A 13,537-nucleotide genomic window follows, 5' to 3' on the forward strand; every position below is an offset into this window, starting at 1 on the left:
AGGCTCCTGCTAAGCTGCCCACAGCGACCTTCCTACATGAGCATCACCTGCCCTGGGCACAGCGCCTTCCCCCTCCCTGCAGTCTGGCTCCTCCCCTCCTCACCCTGGTCAGGCAGAGGCCCCCACAGGCCCCCTGGGTGCTGCCTTGGTCTCTGCTGTACCCTCTGCACGCCCCTCCTCACCTGGAGGGCCAAGGGGCTGTTGACAGAGGAACCATGGGCAGGCTGGCAGCACCCAGGAATGGCAGGGAGTGTGAAGATGACAGAGAAGCAGCTCCACAGTCAGAGGGAGGCCCAGACAGGCTCTGGTTTTACTCTGGCAGCTGGAACCCCAGCCCTGGGATGATGGGGCAAAGCCGTGTGGGGACAGGTGAGTCGCAGGCAGCAGGGGCACGGCTCCCACTGCCCTGACACCCCTCAAAGGCAGCTTCTGTACTTGGCGGTACTGATTACCCTCCCCAGCCTCCCCAGAAGGGAATCGCCCTCCCTCTGGTGGGTGCTTGGTCCCTTCCTGCTCTCTGGCATCTTCCAGGCTTTCCTGGTGACAGTGACACAAGGTCCCTCAGGTGGGGCGAGCCAGTCAGGAGGGGCCCAAGGGAGGAGCACCAGGCTGGCGGAGGGCACGTCCTGGGAGGCAGCCATCATCTGGTTCTACACTGCACTCCCATCTGCGTGCGCTGGTGACTGATCTGGTTTTAAAAACACAGCCATGGAGACCCCGGCACACTGCATTTCCTCTACATTTATTGCAACGGCTAAATGATTAACAACATTCACAACTTCTTAGATCTTAAAAAACAGAAACAAAAGAAAACTTCCATTTTGTAACATCACAAATGTCTTCTAGGCTTTATCAAGGACCAAAAACACTACAATTCTCTAAGTGATTTCCAGTGATGGAAACAAGCCAGAGACAGTAAGCACCCAGAGTGGCGAGAGAGCACTTCCAGATGCCTGTTGTCCTCTTGGGGGTGACCCTGGAACTAGAACGACAGAAAAGACACTGTGACTTTGACACAGCTGTGCCACCACACATCACGCGCAACACGAGGATCCTGCAGAGCGGCCTCTGCAGACAGCAAGGGCAGCCTCGATTAAGAGGGAGGGGCTGGGGGCACGGAGGGCCAGTGGCATCTCCTCTATCCCGGCTGGCCGGCAGCTGGCAGCACGCACCATGCTCTGCTGGCTCCCGACACCTTCACTGCCCCAGCGCTGAATCCACAGGAGAGGCGTCCTCTGAGAGTGTAGGGAGCTTTCTAGGTTCAAGGAGGTGTGCCCTTTGGCCCCTGTCAAGGACTCATAGAACCATCTCAGCTCAAACTTGGAGGAGCGGCAGGAGGTGGGGGGCGGTCAGTGGCCACACGCCACAAATTCCTAAAGCATTTAACTTTTTAGTAAAATGAAGTGGAGAAAGTCAAGAATGAACACGCTAGGACAAAGCACATGGAATGGTCAGGGCGATGCTGGAGACAGCGCGCTTGATCCACGCTGCAGGTGTGTGCGCCTCGCTCGGGCCAATGGGCTGAGCCCCGCTCGGAGCTCCATCCATTCACCTGACCCACGGCCAACATGGAAGCTGTCAGAGGGGTCAGGAAAGGAGAAGGAGAGAGGAGAAGATGAACCCTCCGCACCTGTGGTTCCCCAAAACCAGCTCCACTCCAGGCCCCCACAGGCTGGTTCGTTCGATGGTTGGGTTATAAACCCAAGCCCCATCCTCCATGATGGCACCTCTACTGCCATAAAGATCTGCCAGTTGCCAAAGCTACAGAAGCCACTGGAAGCAAGCAGAGCCCCTGGGGGTGGTGGCACTGCAAGGTGACAGGGACCAGGCAGACAAGGAGCTGGGACCACAGCCTAGGAAGTCTGTGGCTTAAAGAAAGCCAGGATTTCTTTCTTTTTTTTTTTTGAGACAGAGTCTTGCTCTGTTGCCAGGCTGGAGTGCAGTGGCACAATCTCGGCTCACTGCAACCTCCGCCTCCCAGGTTCAAGTGATTCTCCTGCCTCAGTCTCCTGAGTAGCTGGGACTACAGGCGCCCACCACCACACCCAGCTAATTTTTTGCATTTTTAGTAGAGACAGGGTTTTACCATGTTGGCCAGGATGGTCTCGATCTCTTGACCTCGTGATCCACCTGCCTTGGCCTCCCAAAGTGCTGGAATTACAGGTGTGAGCCACCGCACCCGGCCTTTTTTTTTTTTTTTTTTTTTTTTTTTTGGAGATGGAGTCTTGCTCTGTCGCCCAGGCTGGAGTGCAGTGGCATGATCTCAGCTCACTGCAACCTCCGCCTCCCCGGTTCAAGTGATTCTCCTGCCTCAGCCTCCTGAGTAGCTGGGATTACAGGTGCCCGCTACCACGCCTGGCTAATTGTTTTGTATTTTTAGTAGAGACGGGGTTACACCACATTGGCCAGGCTGGTCTCAAACTCCTGACCTCAGGTGATCCACCCGCCTCAGCCTCCTACAGTGCTGGGATTACAGGCTTGAGCCACTGCGCCTGGACCAAAGCCAGGATTTCTTTACAGCCAATACAACTGGCATTTCCCGCTCAGTTCTGTGGCTGATGCCCTAGCCACTGCTGTGTCCTCTAATCCTGGGGTGTCAGGGGGATCCTAAGTTTTCCAGATTTTTGCCCATATTTAAAACTTCAACGCTCCTGCTTCACAAGGAAGGATGAGTGGATAACTGAGTGGAGTTACACGCAGTGGAGTGCTGGGGAATCTGGAGAGCGGCGGCGATCACATGCCTGGAAATAGAGCAGCTGCAGAGCCCACCCCAGGAGGAGCCTGCCTCTCCTTACAAAGGCTGTAATAAGACAGCACTTGACGATGCTATACGTGCAAAAAGTGCAGAGTCTCAGAGGGTTTACAACCCCCATCCCTTTGTAACTGTAGTTTGCTTACACTGTGGATTCTAAAGAGACATGTAAATCTGGGGCCGATTTCATCTGTTTAATGATTACTCCCCACCCGATAGAGCTATTCTATACTGTTGCTAAAATTTCATTAAGTCTCTCAAGATGCATTGAAGAGATGAGACACCATGAATAACACATTCATCAACTCAAGTATGGCAACTGTTCAGAGAGCTTCAGAGCTTTGGTACCCGAGTACAGACTTGGTAATTACCGATTTGTCTCCCCCGTATAAATTCTGGCGAACAACGAGAAAACACCATCTGTGATCGTTTCCACATCACGTTTGCTAACAGAGCACTTCTGGAGAGCAATGGCCAGTCCAACTGGAAAACCAGCCAGAGGAGCTGGTCCTCAGCACTCACAGGCTGAGGTGCCTTTCGGGGGCAGCGCCACCTTCTGAAGGGGAACCAACACAGATTTGGAGGGGACTTGCTGCTAAAAGCATGTGAACAGAGAGGAGAGGCAAAAGCACATTGAAAATGGTGCATGTTTTTTTCTTTGAGAGAAAGAAAAGCCAGCGAAACCTCCGCCCCAGAGACTGCAGAGACGTTTGTTTTCATGTACACACCAAACCGTACTTGGGCACTGGCTCCAGGCCGATCCAGGGCAGGGATGATGTTTTAAGGGCAATTGCTGCTTCAAGGCTTATCTTTCACATCAGTGGTTTTGATCTATTCAGGAAGAGAATGATTTTGTTCAAAACTGAGGTGGAAATTAGGTGAGAGGGGCAACTAAAAAAAAAAAAAAAAAAGAGTAGAAAGATGAGGATATTTACAGGCCCAAGGCCCTGCAGAAGGAAAAGGATTTGAAGACCCTCACAAAGGGACACAGCCAACTGCCATCCTCTGTGGCGGTGGCTGTCACAGTCGCCCTTCCACTTGCATGACGGCAAGGCCCTCTGGACTAGGAACAGTCCGTTTGCTGGTCATGTTATGTGGTAGGTGGCCGTCATCTGTGAGAGAAAACTTGAGCAAGAGAAGAGACAGGCGTGGCCTATTTCCACACGTACATCCACAGAGGTCGGCCCGGAGGCCTTGAGGGGCTCACAGCCGGGGCGCCAGGCAGGCCATGCGCAGCTGCCCTTGGCCAGCGTGAGGTTTGCTCCTTCAGCAAACCTGGAAGGTAAGAATGGGGCATATCCACATCCAGAGACCCTTTTGTTTCCCTCACAGAATTTTGTGATTTTTTTGTGTGTGGCATTTTTGGGGGAGCAGGGAACATCAACTTTGTTGGGGGAAATTTCTCTGCATACCAGCACACCGGCGAGGGCAGAGGGCCTTACGTACTGGCCTGTGAACATACCTATTTGTTGGCCCGCTTGTGTCTGTACATCTGCATCATCCTCTGTCGGAACACATCGAATGTGTCTTCTTTGTGCTCCTGCCCGTCAGCACCCAACCCTTCCCCTTCCGAGGGGGTTCCCCTAGGGAGTGAAAAAGAGAGTCAGTTGTGCACCTGAGCCCAGCGCCTGGCATGCCAGGAACTGGGCATGGGCGCAAACAGTCCATGAGATACAGGTGTTTGGGACACACACTGAAACATCAAAGAAAGGGAAAATCAAGACGCGACTCACAGTGGAAACAAGGAGTACTCACCCTCGAAGAAGAGCTGGCTTTTGAGGGGGTGCCCAGAGGGCCCTTGTTACCTCGGAATGCCTTACCCAGCAGGGACTAAGCTCAGTATTAAATGAAATGCCTGCTGGATGTTATGATCGGGGTTTAATAAACTTTGGGCCCTGGCTGGCCCGGCTATGGGTTCCCGGGAATGGGAAAGTGGTTCCAGGCCGAAACTACACAGAAATATCACTTAGCTTTTATGATGGTAACAAATGTGGCCAAAATGACCAGGGCCAACAAGCTGGTTAAAAAATCTACACCAAGACAGAAAGGAGCCCTGTAAACACTTGCACATGTAAGTGATCAGCTTCTCATCTGAAGATGCCTTTTGTTTAAAAAACAAAAATCAACTGCCAGCTGTAAGCCATCTTGGCTGTGAGGGAGCCAAGCGTCAGGCTGCAAGTGGAAGGACTGAGGCCCCACCCACTCCCACCCCAGGCTGCCTGCTGCGTACACGCTGACCGGCTCCCGGATGCCCTTTCCGAGGGAGCCCAGGCCATGGCCCTCCTTCCAGCCCATCTTCTGCAGCATCTGGAAGCCCAGGTTCTTATCGGTCAGCTTCTGCTGGGCAAAGTCCAAGTCCTTGGGTTTCTAAGGAGAGAGGAAAGTCCAGGCATGTAGGCCACAGGGAGGTGCCTGGATCAAGGGTCTGTCCTAGGCTGTGCCTGGAGCCCCTCACCCCCAAATGCCCTCCTGAATCCCCAGATGCTCAGGCTCAAGCTCCAGTCACTTTTCCAGTTCTCTGCAACATCCCTGGGTGGGATGGAGCTTCTAAGTCAGAGGTCACTGGCCTGAGGTCAGTCCTGCCTCTCAGCTACCACTATAACCCTGGTGCCAAGACTGTGAGGAAAACTGGGTAAGGGAATGGCCAGTCCCGGGGTCAAGGAGTCAGTAGGAAGGCCCTCAGCGGAGCCCTGGATAAAGAAGGGTGACCCTGTGATGACCACAGGGCGCAGCCCGGGGAAGAGTGGGGGGCACCAGGGCACAGGCCTGGAGGCAGGATGGGGGCCAGACAGTGGGTGAGAACTGGCTGGCAGCACCCTCCCTGAACCACCCCAACATACCCCTCCCCCAGTGCTTCATTCACTCTCTGGCTGCGTTGTCTGTCTGTCCTCAGGACTGAGTTCTACTTGGACACTGGGGTCTGTGTCTAGCACAGAGCAGACCTCACTGAGAGCTAGCACAGCTGTGATTGCTCCTGTGGGTGGTGGGGAAGTGCAGCAATCTCTGGGCCACTAGATGGAGATCTGGGGACAGACAGGGCCCTGGGGCCTCTGGAGGAGGAGCCTGCAGGGCTCTAGCAGAAGGAATTTCTTTTCACTCATGAATATTCATGACACACTGCTGTGTGACAGAGCCCAGCTGGGCAGTCCAAGACCTTGCCAGGTATTCCTTGGCTCTTCACGAGTCAACTTGTGTGGGTGGCTGGGCGTGGTGGCTCATGCCTGTAATCTCAGCACTTTGGGAGGCCGAGGTGGGTGGATCACTTGAGGTCAGGAGTTCGAGACCAGCCTGGCCAACGTGGCAAAACCCCGTCTCTACTAAAATACAAAAATTAGCCAGGCATGGTGGCGGGCACCTGTAATCCCAGCTACTTGGGAGGCGGAGGCACGAGAATCGCTTGAACCTGGGAGGCGGAGGTTGCAGTGAGCCGAGATCGTGCCATTGCATTCCAGCCTGGGCAACACAATGAGACTGTCTAAAAAAAAAAACCAAAAAACAAACCTTGTGTGTGTTTTTTTAAAATATAGAGTCTTGCTATGTTGCCCAGGCTGGTCTCGAATTCCCGGCTTTAAGTGATCCTCCCACCTCAGTCTCCCCATTAACAGGAACTACAGGTATGTGCCACTGCACCCAGCTTTTGATGTTTTTTCTTTTCTTTTTTTTTTTTTTTAAGACAGAGTCTTGCTCTGTTGCCCAGGCTGGAGTGCACTGATGCAATCTCAACTCATTGTAACCTCCGCCTCCTGGGTTCAAGCGATTCTCCTGCCTCAGCCTCCCAAGTAGCTGAGATTACAGGCCTGCGCCACTACGCCCAACTATTTTTGTATTTTTAGTAGAGATGGGGTTTCGCCATGTTAGCCATGCTGGTCTTGATCAAACTCCTGACCTCGGATGATCTGCCCGCCTCAGCCTCATAAAGTGCTGGGATTACAGGCATGAGCCACTGCGCCTGGCTGATGTATTACTTTAAGGCATTTACTGAACTACCTGGGGAGGCTGTGAGGGATCATGCGCTCTTGAGAGGGAGGGAGGAAGGTGCTGAGGAGGATCATGGTGGCTGGTGCTGGGGGTCTGAGCAGGGGACAGGTGGGAGTGGCTGGGAGAGGGTTAGATGAGCTTGGGCATGGGAAGCAGGGTGAGAAGGGCATGCTGAGTGCTGTGAGCTCAGGTCTTTGGGCAGTCAGCCCTCATCAGCTTAGCAACCTGCCCCATCATGTCATGCAGGCCTCACGAGGTACAATTCAATCAAAAGACAAATCCCCCCCATTGCCATCTGCGTTGAGGTGCCCAGGAATCAGCTTCCCTAACGTTAGGGGTGCATGTGGGAGTCACTCCAGAGACAAAGGAGCTTGGAGACAAGGCAGAAAAGGCTGAGCCTCGGGGAGCCAGGGGCTGGGAGAGGAAAGGGAGAAGGGAGAGAGCAGGGCCTCAGGTCGGGAGGGAGGGAGGAGAGAGCAAGTGTTCCCATAAGGAAGGCCTGAGCCCCTGGAGCTCCTGGGTCCTCAGTGTTCTCACCCTAGAAAGGGACAAAACAACCTGGAGAGGTGCCGAGAACTCAACATGCAGCAAGATGTAGGGGGTCAGAAACGGATACCCTAAGGCTGGGCGCGGTGGCTCATGCCTGTAGTCCCGGCACTTTGGGAGGCTAAGGTGCGTGGATCACGACGTCAGGAGTTTGAGACCAGCCTGACCAACATGGTGAAACTCTATCTCTACTAAAAATACAAAAATTAACCAGGTATGGTGGTGCGCGCCTGTAATCCCAGCTACTCCGGAGGCTGAGGCAGGAGAATCCCTTGAACCTGGGAGGCAGAAGTTGCAGTGAGCTGAGATCGTGCCATTGCACTCCAGCCTTGGCGACAAAGGGAGACTCCGTCTCAAAAAAAAAAAAAAAAGAAAGAAAGAAAGAAAGAGATAGATACCCCGAATTACAGTACTTTGACAGGTAGGACTAAAGCAGCAGCCTCAAGATCCCTCCCAAAGCACAGGAGGAAGCTGTTTTCTTCAAGTTCCCTATCTACCTAGAAACTGGACTTGCCAAAGAAGAACACAAGGGCCTTGGATCCCTTCTCTGAAATGTCATTAACCAGAGTTGAAAACTCCTATCACACAGGAAGAGATAGAACATTAAACACCACACCTAGAGCCCAGACCACTGGCTGTTCTCTAGTCCCATTCAATTCTCAATGAGGATCATTCACAAGATGATGCCTGCCTCCATTCATCTCTCTTAAAATCATTTGCTTCCCCTCTAAAGTTACGTACAGCCTCCCATCTGCCCTCTCCCCTATGAAGAGGTATTTCAGCTTCAACCACCTGGCCCTTCTTTGAGTTTTCATACTGTTTTATATGGCTCCTGTGCTTATGCACGTGAATAAATATGTATAACTTTTTTGTTTCGAGACAGGATCTTGCTCTGTCACCCAGGCTGGAGTGCGGTGGCTCCATCATGGCTCACTGCAGTCTTGAACTCCAGGGCTCAAGTGATCCTCCTGCCTTGGCCTTCCAAAGTCCCGGGATTACAGGTGTAAGCCACCGCACCTGGACTGCATACCTCTTTTTATCCTGTTAATCTTCTTATTGTCAGTTCATTTCAACAGGCTTAGACTTGGACCTTCAAAGGCGGAGGGAAATTCCCTTTGTTCTCTTCAGCGGCATCTCCAAGGGTATTATATAAAGTAGCTGTGTGTGTGTGTATGCACGTGTGTATCTTGTGTGTGTGTGTGAGTTACTGGATGCAGGCGGCCCCTCCATAATGGCATGAGGTGGTCTTGGTGAGGTGGTGTGGGCAGAAGTTTCTCTGCAGGGCAGTTAAGGAGAGGAGGTATGAAGGGAGGAGCTATGCTATGGGCTGGGACAGGAAAAGGGGCACAAACAGTGAAGAGACACCCCTGCAAGCCAGGGGACACCAGACAGGACCTGCTATACTGGGGGGCCCCTTGCCACGAGAAAGTGGCCTGGAGAAAAGAGGTGACAGAACCCACCGGCTGAGATGAGAAACCGGGGCATCCTTCAGGCCCTCCTGGGAGCTGTGCACGACCTGGGCCCTGGGATGACGGGTAGGGAAGGAAGGGGAAAGGCTGGTCATGGCAGGGCACAGGGGTCCCCAGAGGGCAGGTCTGCACTCTTTTCCCTTTCAGGAAGGCTGCTTGGAGGTGCAGCGGGAGGAAGAGGGGTTGGCTCAGCCTGGAAGTTTCTTTGTGAATGTTTTAATCTGTGTTTAACAGTCATGATGGTGGTTTCCTGGACAGCTGGAGGAAAGCCAAGCCCTGTGGGTGAGGTGGAGGTGTGCAGAGGAGAGCTGCAGCCACCACGGCCTCCCTTCCACCCACAGTCACTGGCAGAAAGGAGGACAAGTGCAGAACCCCAAGGAGACAGCAGCACGTGCAGGACACCCACCAGGAACCGCGTTCAGTTTAATCCTCACCGTACCTCCTACCTGCTGGGTAAGTGTGGCCATCCCATTTTACAGACAAACCCATGGCTCGGGGGTTACACGCCAAGGTTACAAAACTACTCGGTGGCAGGGCTGAGCTAGAGTACAGCTGTGCCTGACGCCAAGGCCCTGCTGTGCCCTCATCTGGCCATGCCCTTATCCAGGCCACACAAAGGGGCACCAGATGCCAGCTCAGCCTAAAACCTGGCATATGAGCCAGGTAAGGACTATGAGCTCTGGACTCGGGAAGGTCCCTCCTTCCTGCCATAATTGGGGTCAGACTGACCTAGGTCACTCGGAAGGGGTTGGAAGCAACATGGCACTACCTGACACCAGCAGAGCGACCTCGCCTGGCTCCCTGCCCTCCTCCCTGACCATGAAGGACCAGTGAAGTCTCTCCGCATGTATCCCAGGTGATCCTGCTCACCCCTAGCACTGTGTCCCCCAGGCCATCTGCAGTGTACCTGCCCCCTTTCCATAACCTGGCTCCAGGTCAGTGAATGGCAGTTCTGTCCCTCTTCTGCCCAAGCTGACTACCCTGGGGTCACCTGGACTCCTGGCTTTTGCACACCCAGCCCACAAGCAGGTGTCACCCACTCCATCTTCACCCCTTCTCGTTGCTCCTCATGCCCTGGTCCAACTGTCTTAAGTTTGAGCCTCCTCCTGGTTCCTGCCCACAGGCTGCTCTCCACCCTAGTGGCCACGTCCATGACGGGTCCCAGAGGGACCCTCCCTTCCCTGAGAAAGGGCCACAGCATTAACATCTGTTGAGGTCCTGTGTGACCACCCCCCGGATTCCTCTGCTGCCACAAAGGCCTCTTGCTGCCCCAGCCTCTCTACGGAGGCTGTGCCCTTCTCAGATCTCTACACTGTTTCTCCTCAGCTCCTCCAGGCTTGTGCCAATGTCATCTGCAAGAGAGACCTCCCTTGGCTTTCCCAATTCAGCGGCATCCCCTCGACCCCACCTTACTCTCCCTCTCTTTGACCTGCTTCTCTTTCCCACAGCATCCCCCGGACTGCCTCATCCATTTCTCTTTCACTGCTGGCCCTGCTTGCTGCTGCCTCCAGGTGGACAGTCGGGACCTGGCACGTAGGAGGTGCTGACCGCACATACCACGCTCTGCTTACTAGCAGATTAGTGCACTCTCTTCACCACCCTTCCAGTCTACTAAGCTTGAAAGTTTTTATGTTTTATTTTTTAAGGAGACCAGGAGGAGACATAGGTCTCACTATGTTGCCCAGGCTGGCCTCAAACTCCTGGGCTCAAGTGATCCCCGTCTTGGCCTCCCAAAGCACTGGGATTACAGGCGTGAATCAGTGCACCTGGATAACTTGAACTTTTTTTTTTGAGACAGGCTCTCAGTCTGTCTCCCAAGCTGGGGTGCAGTGGTGCAATCAGCTCACTGCAGCCACGGCCTCTCAGGCCCAAATGATCCTTTCACCTCAGCCTCCAGAGTAGCTGGGACCACAGGCATGCGCCACTATGCCCAACTAATTTTTGTATTTTTTGCAGAGACAGGGTTTTGCCTATTGCCCAGGCTGGTCTTAAACTCTTGGGCTCAAGCGATCTGCCCACTTCGACCTCCTAAACTGCTGGGATCACAGGTGTAAGCCACCCAATCAGCCTTAGCTTGAACTTTTTTTTTTTTTTGAGACGGAGTCTGGCTCTGTCGCCCAGGCTGGAGTGCAGTGGTGCAATCTCGGCTCACTGCAAGCTCTGCCTCCCAGGTTCACACCATTCTCCTGCCTCAGCCTCCCTAGTGGCTGGGACTACAGGCACCCGCCACCACGCTCGGCTAATTTTTTGTATTTTTAGTAGAGACGGGGTTTCATCGTGTTAGCCAGGATGGTCTCGATCTCCTGACCTCGTGATCCACCCGCTCCTGCCTCCCAAAGTGCTGGGATTACAGGTGTGAGCCACCACGCCCGGCCTAGCTTGAACTTCTTAAGGGCCAAAACATTATCTCATTTATCTCTCAAATCCCACTGCATCCATTACAGGGATCTCAACTATCCATTACACAGATGAATTACTAGTCTATGCTTTGGACAAAGGCAAAACAGTTTTCAAAAGCCCTCCCAAGAGAAAAGTCTCTGTTGTGTTTTACACATTAATACCTCAGTTTGAAATGTGAGCACAGCTTAATCACAAGCTGCAGCATCCTTTGGAATTTCAACAAATTCTAACCAACTATACTTTGAGGACTACAAATGATTACGCTCACCTTCTTTTTGGACATGGGACGACCCCGAGGCCTGTCATAGGCAATTCGAACTGGTTCATGGACTAGAAGACAAAAGAAAGAGACACATACACATACACATACACGTGCTTTTCCTAAATTACTTAGAGACTGAAGGTCTTGCAGTCTATTTTGGCTAACAGTTCTCTGATGACAGAAGGTGTCTTAGGCTCTATATGGCAGCTGCTGAGCCCCAGCTCCTCTCAGGAACGAACATGTATGACCCCTGGAGTGAGCAGAGACGGGACACGCTCAGGGTAGGCAGCTTGGGCCATAGTGAAGGGTTCACTGAGGGGTGTCTTGCTTTTGGAAAGTCTATTCAAACCTAAGAGTCCCCACATTTATAACAAAAGATCCAATACATGGATTATTTTCCATGATTACAGAAATATATTTTGCTTCAACAAACCAACTATTTGTGATACTGTGCCCTCCTAGTTTATCTGTAGCTAATTCACTGGGAAATAATTAAAGTCTGGGCCAGGCGCAGTGGCTCATGCCTGTAATCCCATCACTTTGGGCGTCCGAGATGGGTGGATCACCCAAGGTCAGGAGTTCGAGACCAGCCTGGCCCACATGGCGAAACCCCGTCTCTATTAAAAGTACAAAAACTAGCCAGGCATGGTGGCGGGCGCCTGCAATCCCAGCTATTCAGGAGGCTGAGGCAGGAGAGTAACTTGAACCCAGGAGGCAGAGGTTGCAGTGAGCCGAGATTGCGCCACTGCACTCCAGCCTGGGAGACAAGAGCAAGAGTCCATCTCAAAAAAAAAAAAGAATTAAAGTCTGCCTAAAACTTTCTAGTAAAAAACAACGATGCTTCTCATATAGAGGACCAAATCATATCATTTTATTTTATTTTTTATGAAAGGGAGATTAGCAAGTCTGTTCTTTTTTTTTTTTTTTTGAGACACAGTTTCGCTCTTGTTGCCCAGGCTGGAGTGCAGTGGCGTGATCTTGGCTCACTGCAACCTTCACCTCCCAGGTTCAAGCGATTCTCCTGCCTCAGCCTCCCGAGTAGCTGGGATTACAGGCATGCACCACCACGCCTTGCTAATTCTGTATTTTTAGTAGAGATGGGATATCTCCATGTTGGTCAGGCTGGTCTCAAACTCCCGACCAAAGGTGATCCTCCCGCCTCGGCCTCCCAGAGTGCTGGGATTACAGGTGTGAGCCAGCACACCCGGCGCAGGTCTGGTTTTATTTCATCAACTACCCAAAGAACTGAGAGCTTCTAAAGCGGAAATAAGAAACTCCACTCCCCCCAAGAAGAGCATACATAACAAGCACTCTGATACACTACCTGCCATCCATGACAAGTTTAATTATTTACTTCATTTTTTTTACATTAAATTTCTTTTTTCTTGTAAAGATTAGGTCTGGCCATCTTGCCCAGGCTGGTCTCAAGCTCCCGGGCTCAAGCGATCCTCCTGCCTCAGCTCCACTAAGCTGGGATTACAGGCACGAGCCACTGCGCCCGGCCCCATGAGAAGTTTTGAAGGATGGTAACGGTTATAGTAGAATGGTTAGCATTTCACTGCAACACCAAATTTTTCAAACACAAAACATGAGGACTATTCCAAAGCAGGAAAAACCATAAGGCCACTGTCACATGTAAATATGACTGTCTGAATGATGTAGAACACACAGGTGACTGTTTAACACAGTCCCACAATGGGGCACCATTCACTACAACTTCACACATAGGTTCTGCAGCAGAAGTCCCATGTGAAAGCATGGTCCAGGCCTGACTGTGGGCAGAACAGCTTGGAGGGCATGGGGGGCACAGGAGTCATCTGGGCCACGGCCTGCCCATCAAAACGCCACATGCGATGCAATTCTATGTACTGACAGACTAGGAAAGATAGAATACCTGGGGCTTGGAAAACAGTGGTTGCTGGGGCTGAATCAGGCAGAGGACTGCAATGGGACAAGAGACCCGTTCTGGGAACAGGCTTCAGCTCTGCTGTACTGGTGGGTTCAGGCCTCTGCACAGTCAACAAAACTCAAATGGTCCACTTGAAAAGGGTGCGTTTCATTGCTGGTAAACTATACCTCAAGAACCCAGAACCTCCCCACAGGAGAGCAGGAGATGACCTCCCATGGCCG

General features: G+C 52.4%; 1 protein-coding gene across 46 annotated transcripts in view; it reads right to left on the reverse strand.

Moving 5' to 3' along the window:
• Nucleotides 1–726: 726 nt before the first annotated feature.
• SUGP2 (SURP and G-patch domain containing 2) overlaps nt 727–13,537 on the reverse strand; it is a 42,570-nt gene continuing 29,759 nt past the window's right edge. For 4 of the 46 annotated variants that reach the window (XR_008495837.2, XR_010125067.1, XR_008495845.2 and 1 more), the window contains 6 exons: nt 11,414–11,475; nt 4,983–5,119; nt 4,215–4,335; nt 3,481–3,583; nt 1,173–1,575; nt 727–982 (listed from right to left, as the gene is read on the reverse strand). Coding sequence is in view for 12 of the 46 variants with exons in the window: in XM_054465011.2 (XP_054320986.2) it covers nt 4,215–4,335; nt 4,983–5,119; nt 11,414–11,475 (320 nt within the window). In the remaining 34 variants the exon portion in view is untranslated. Of the gene's footprint in view, nt 5,120–11,413; nt 11,476–13,537 lie in introns of all 46 variants that reach the window. The other 42 variants (XR_008495834.2, XR_010125066.1, XR_008495846.2 and 39 more) reach the window with 19 other exon arrangements.

Source organism: Pongo pygmaeus, chromosome 20 (assembly GCF_028885625.2).
Source record: "Pongo pygmaeus isolate AG05252 chromosome 20, NHGRI_mPonPyg2-v2.0_pri, whole genome shotgun sequence".
NCBI classification, from domain to species: Eukaryota; Metazoa; Chordata; class Mammalia; order Primates; family Hominidae; genus Pongo; species Pongo pygmaeus.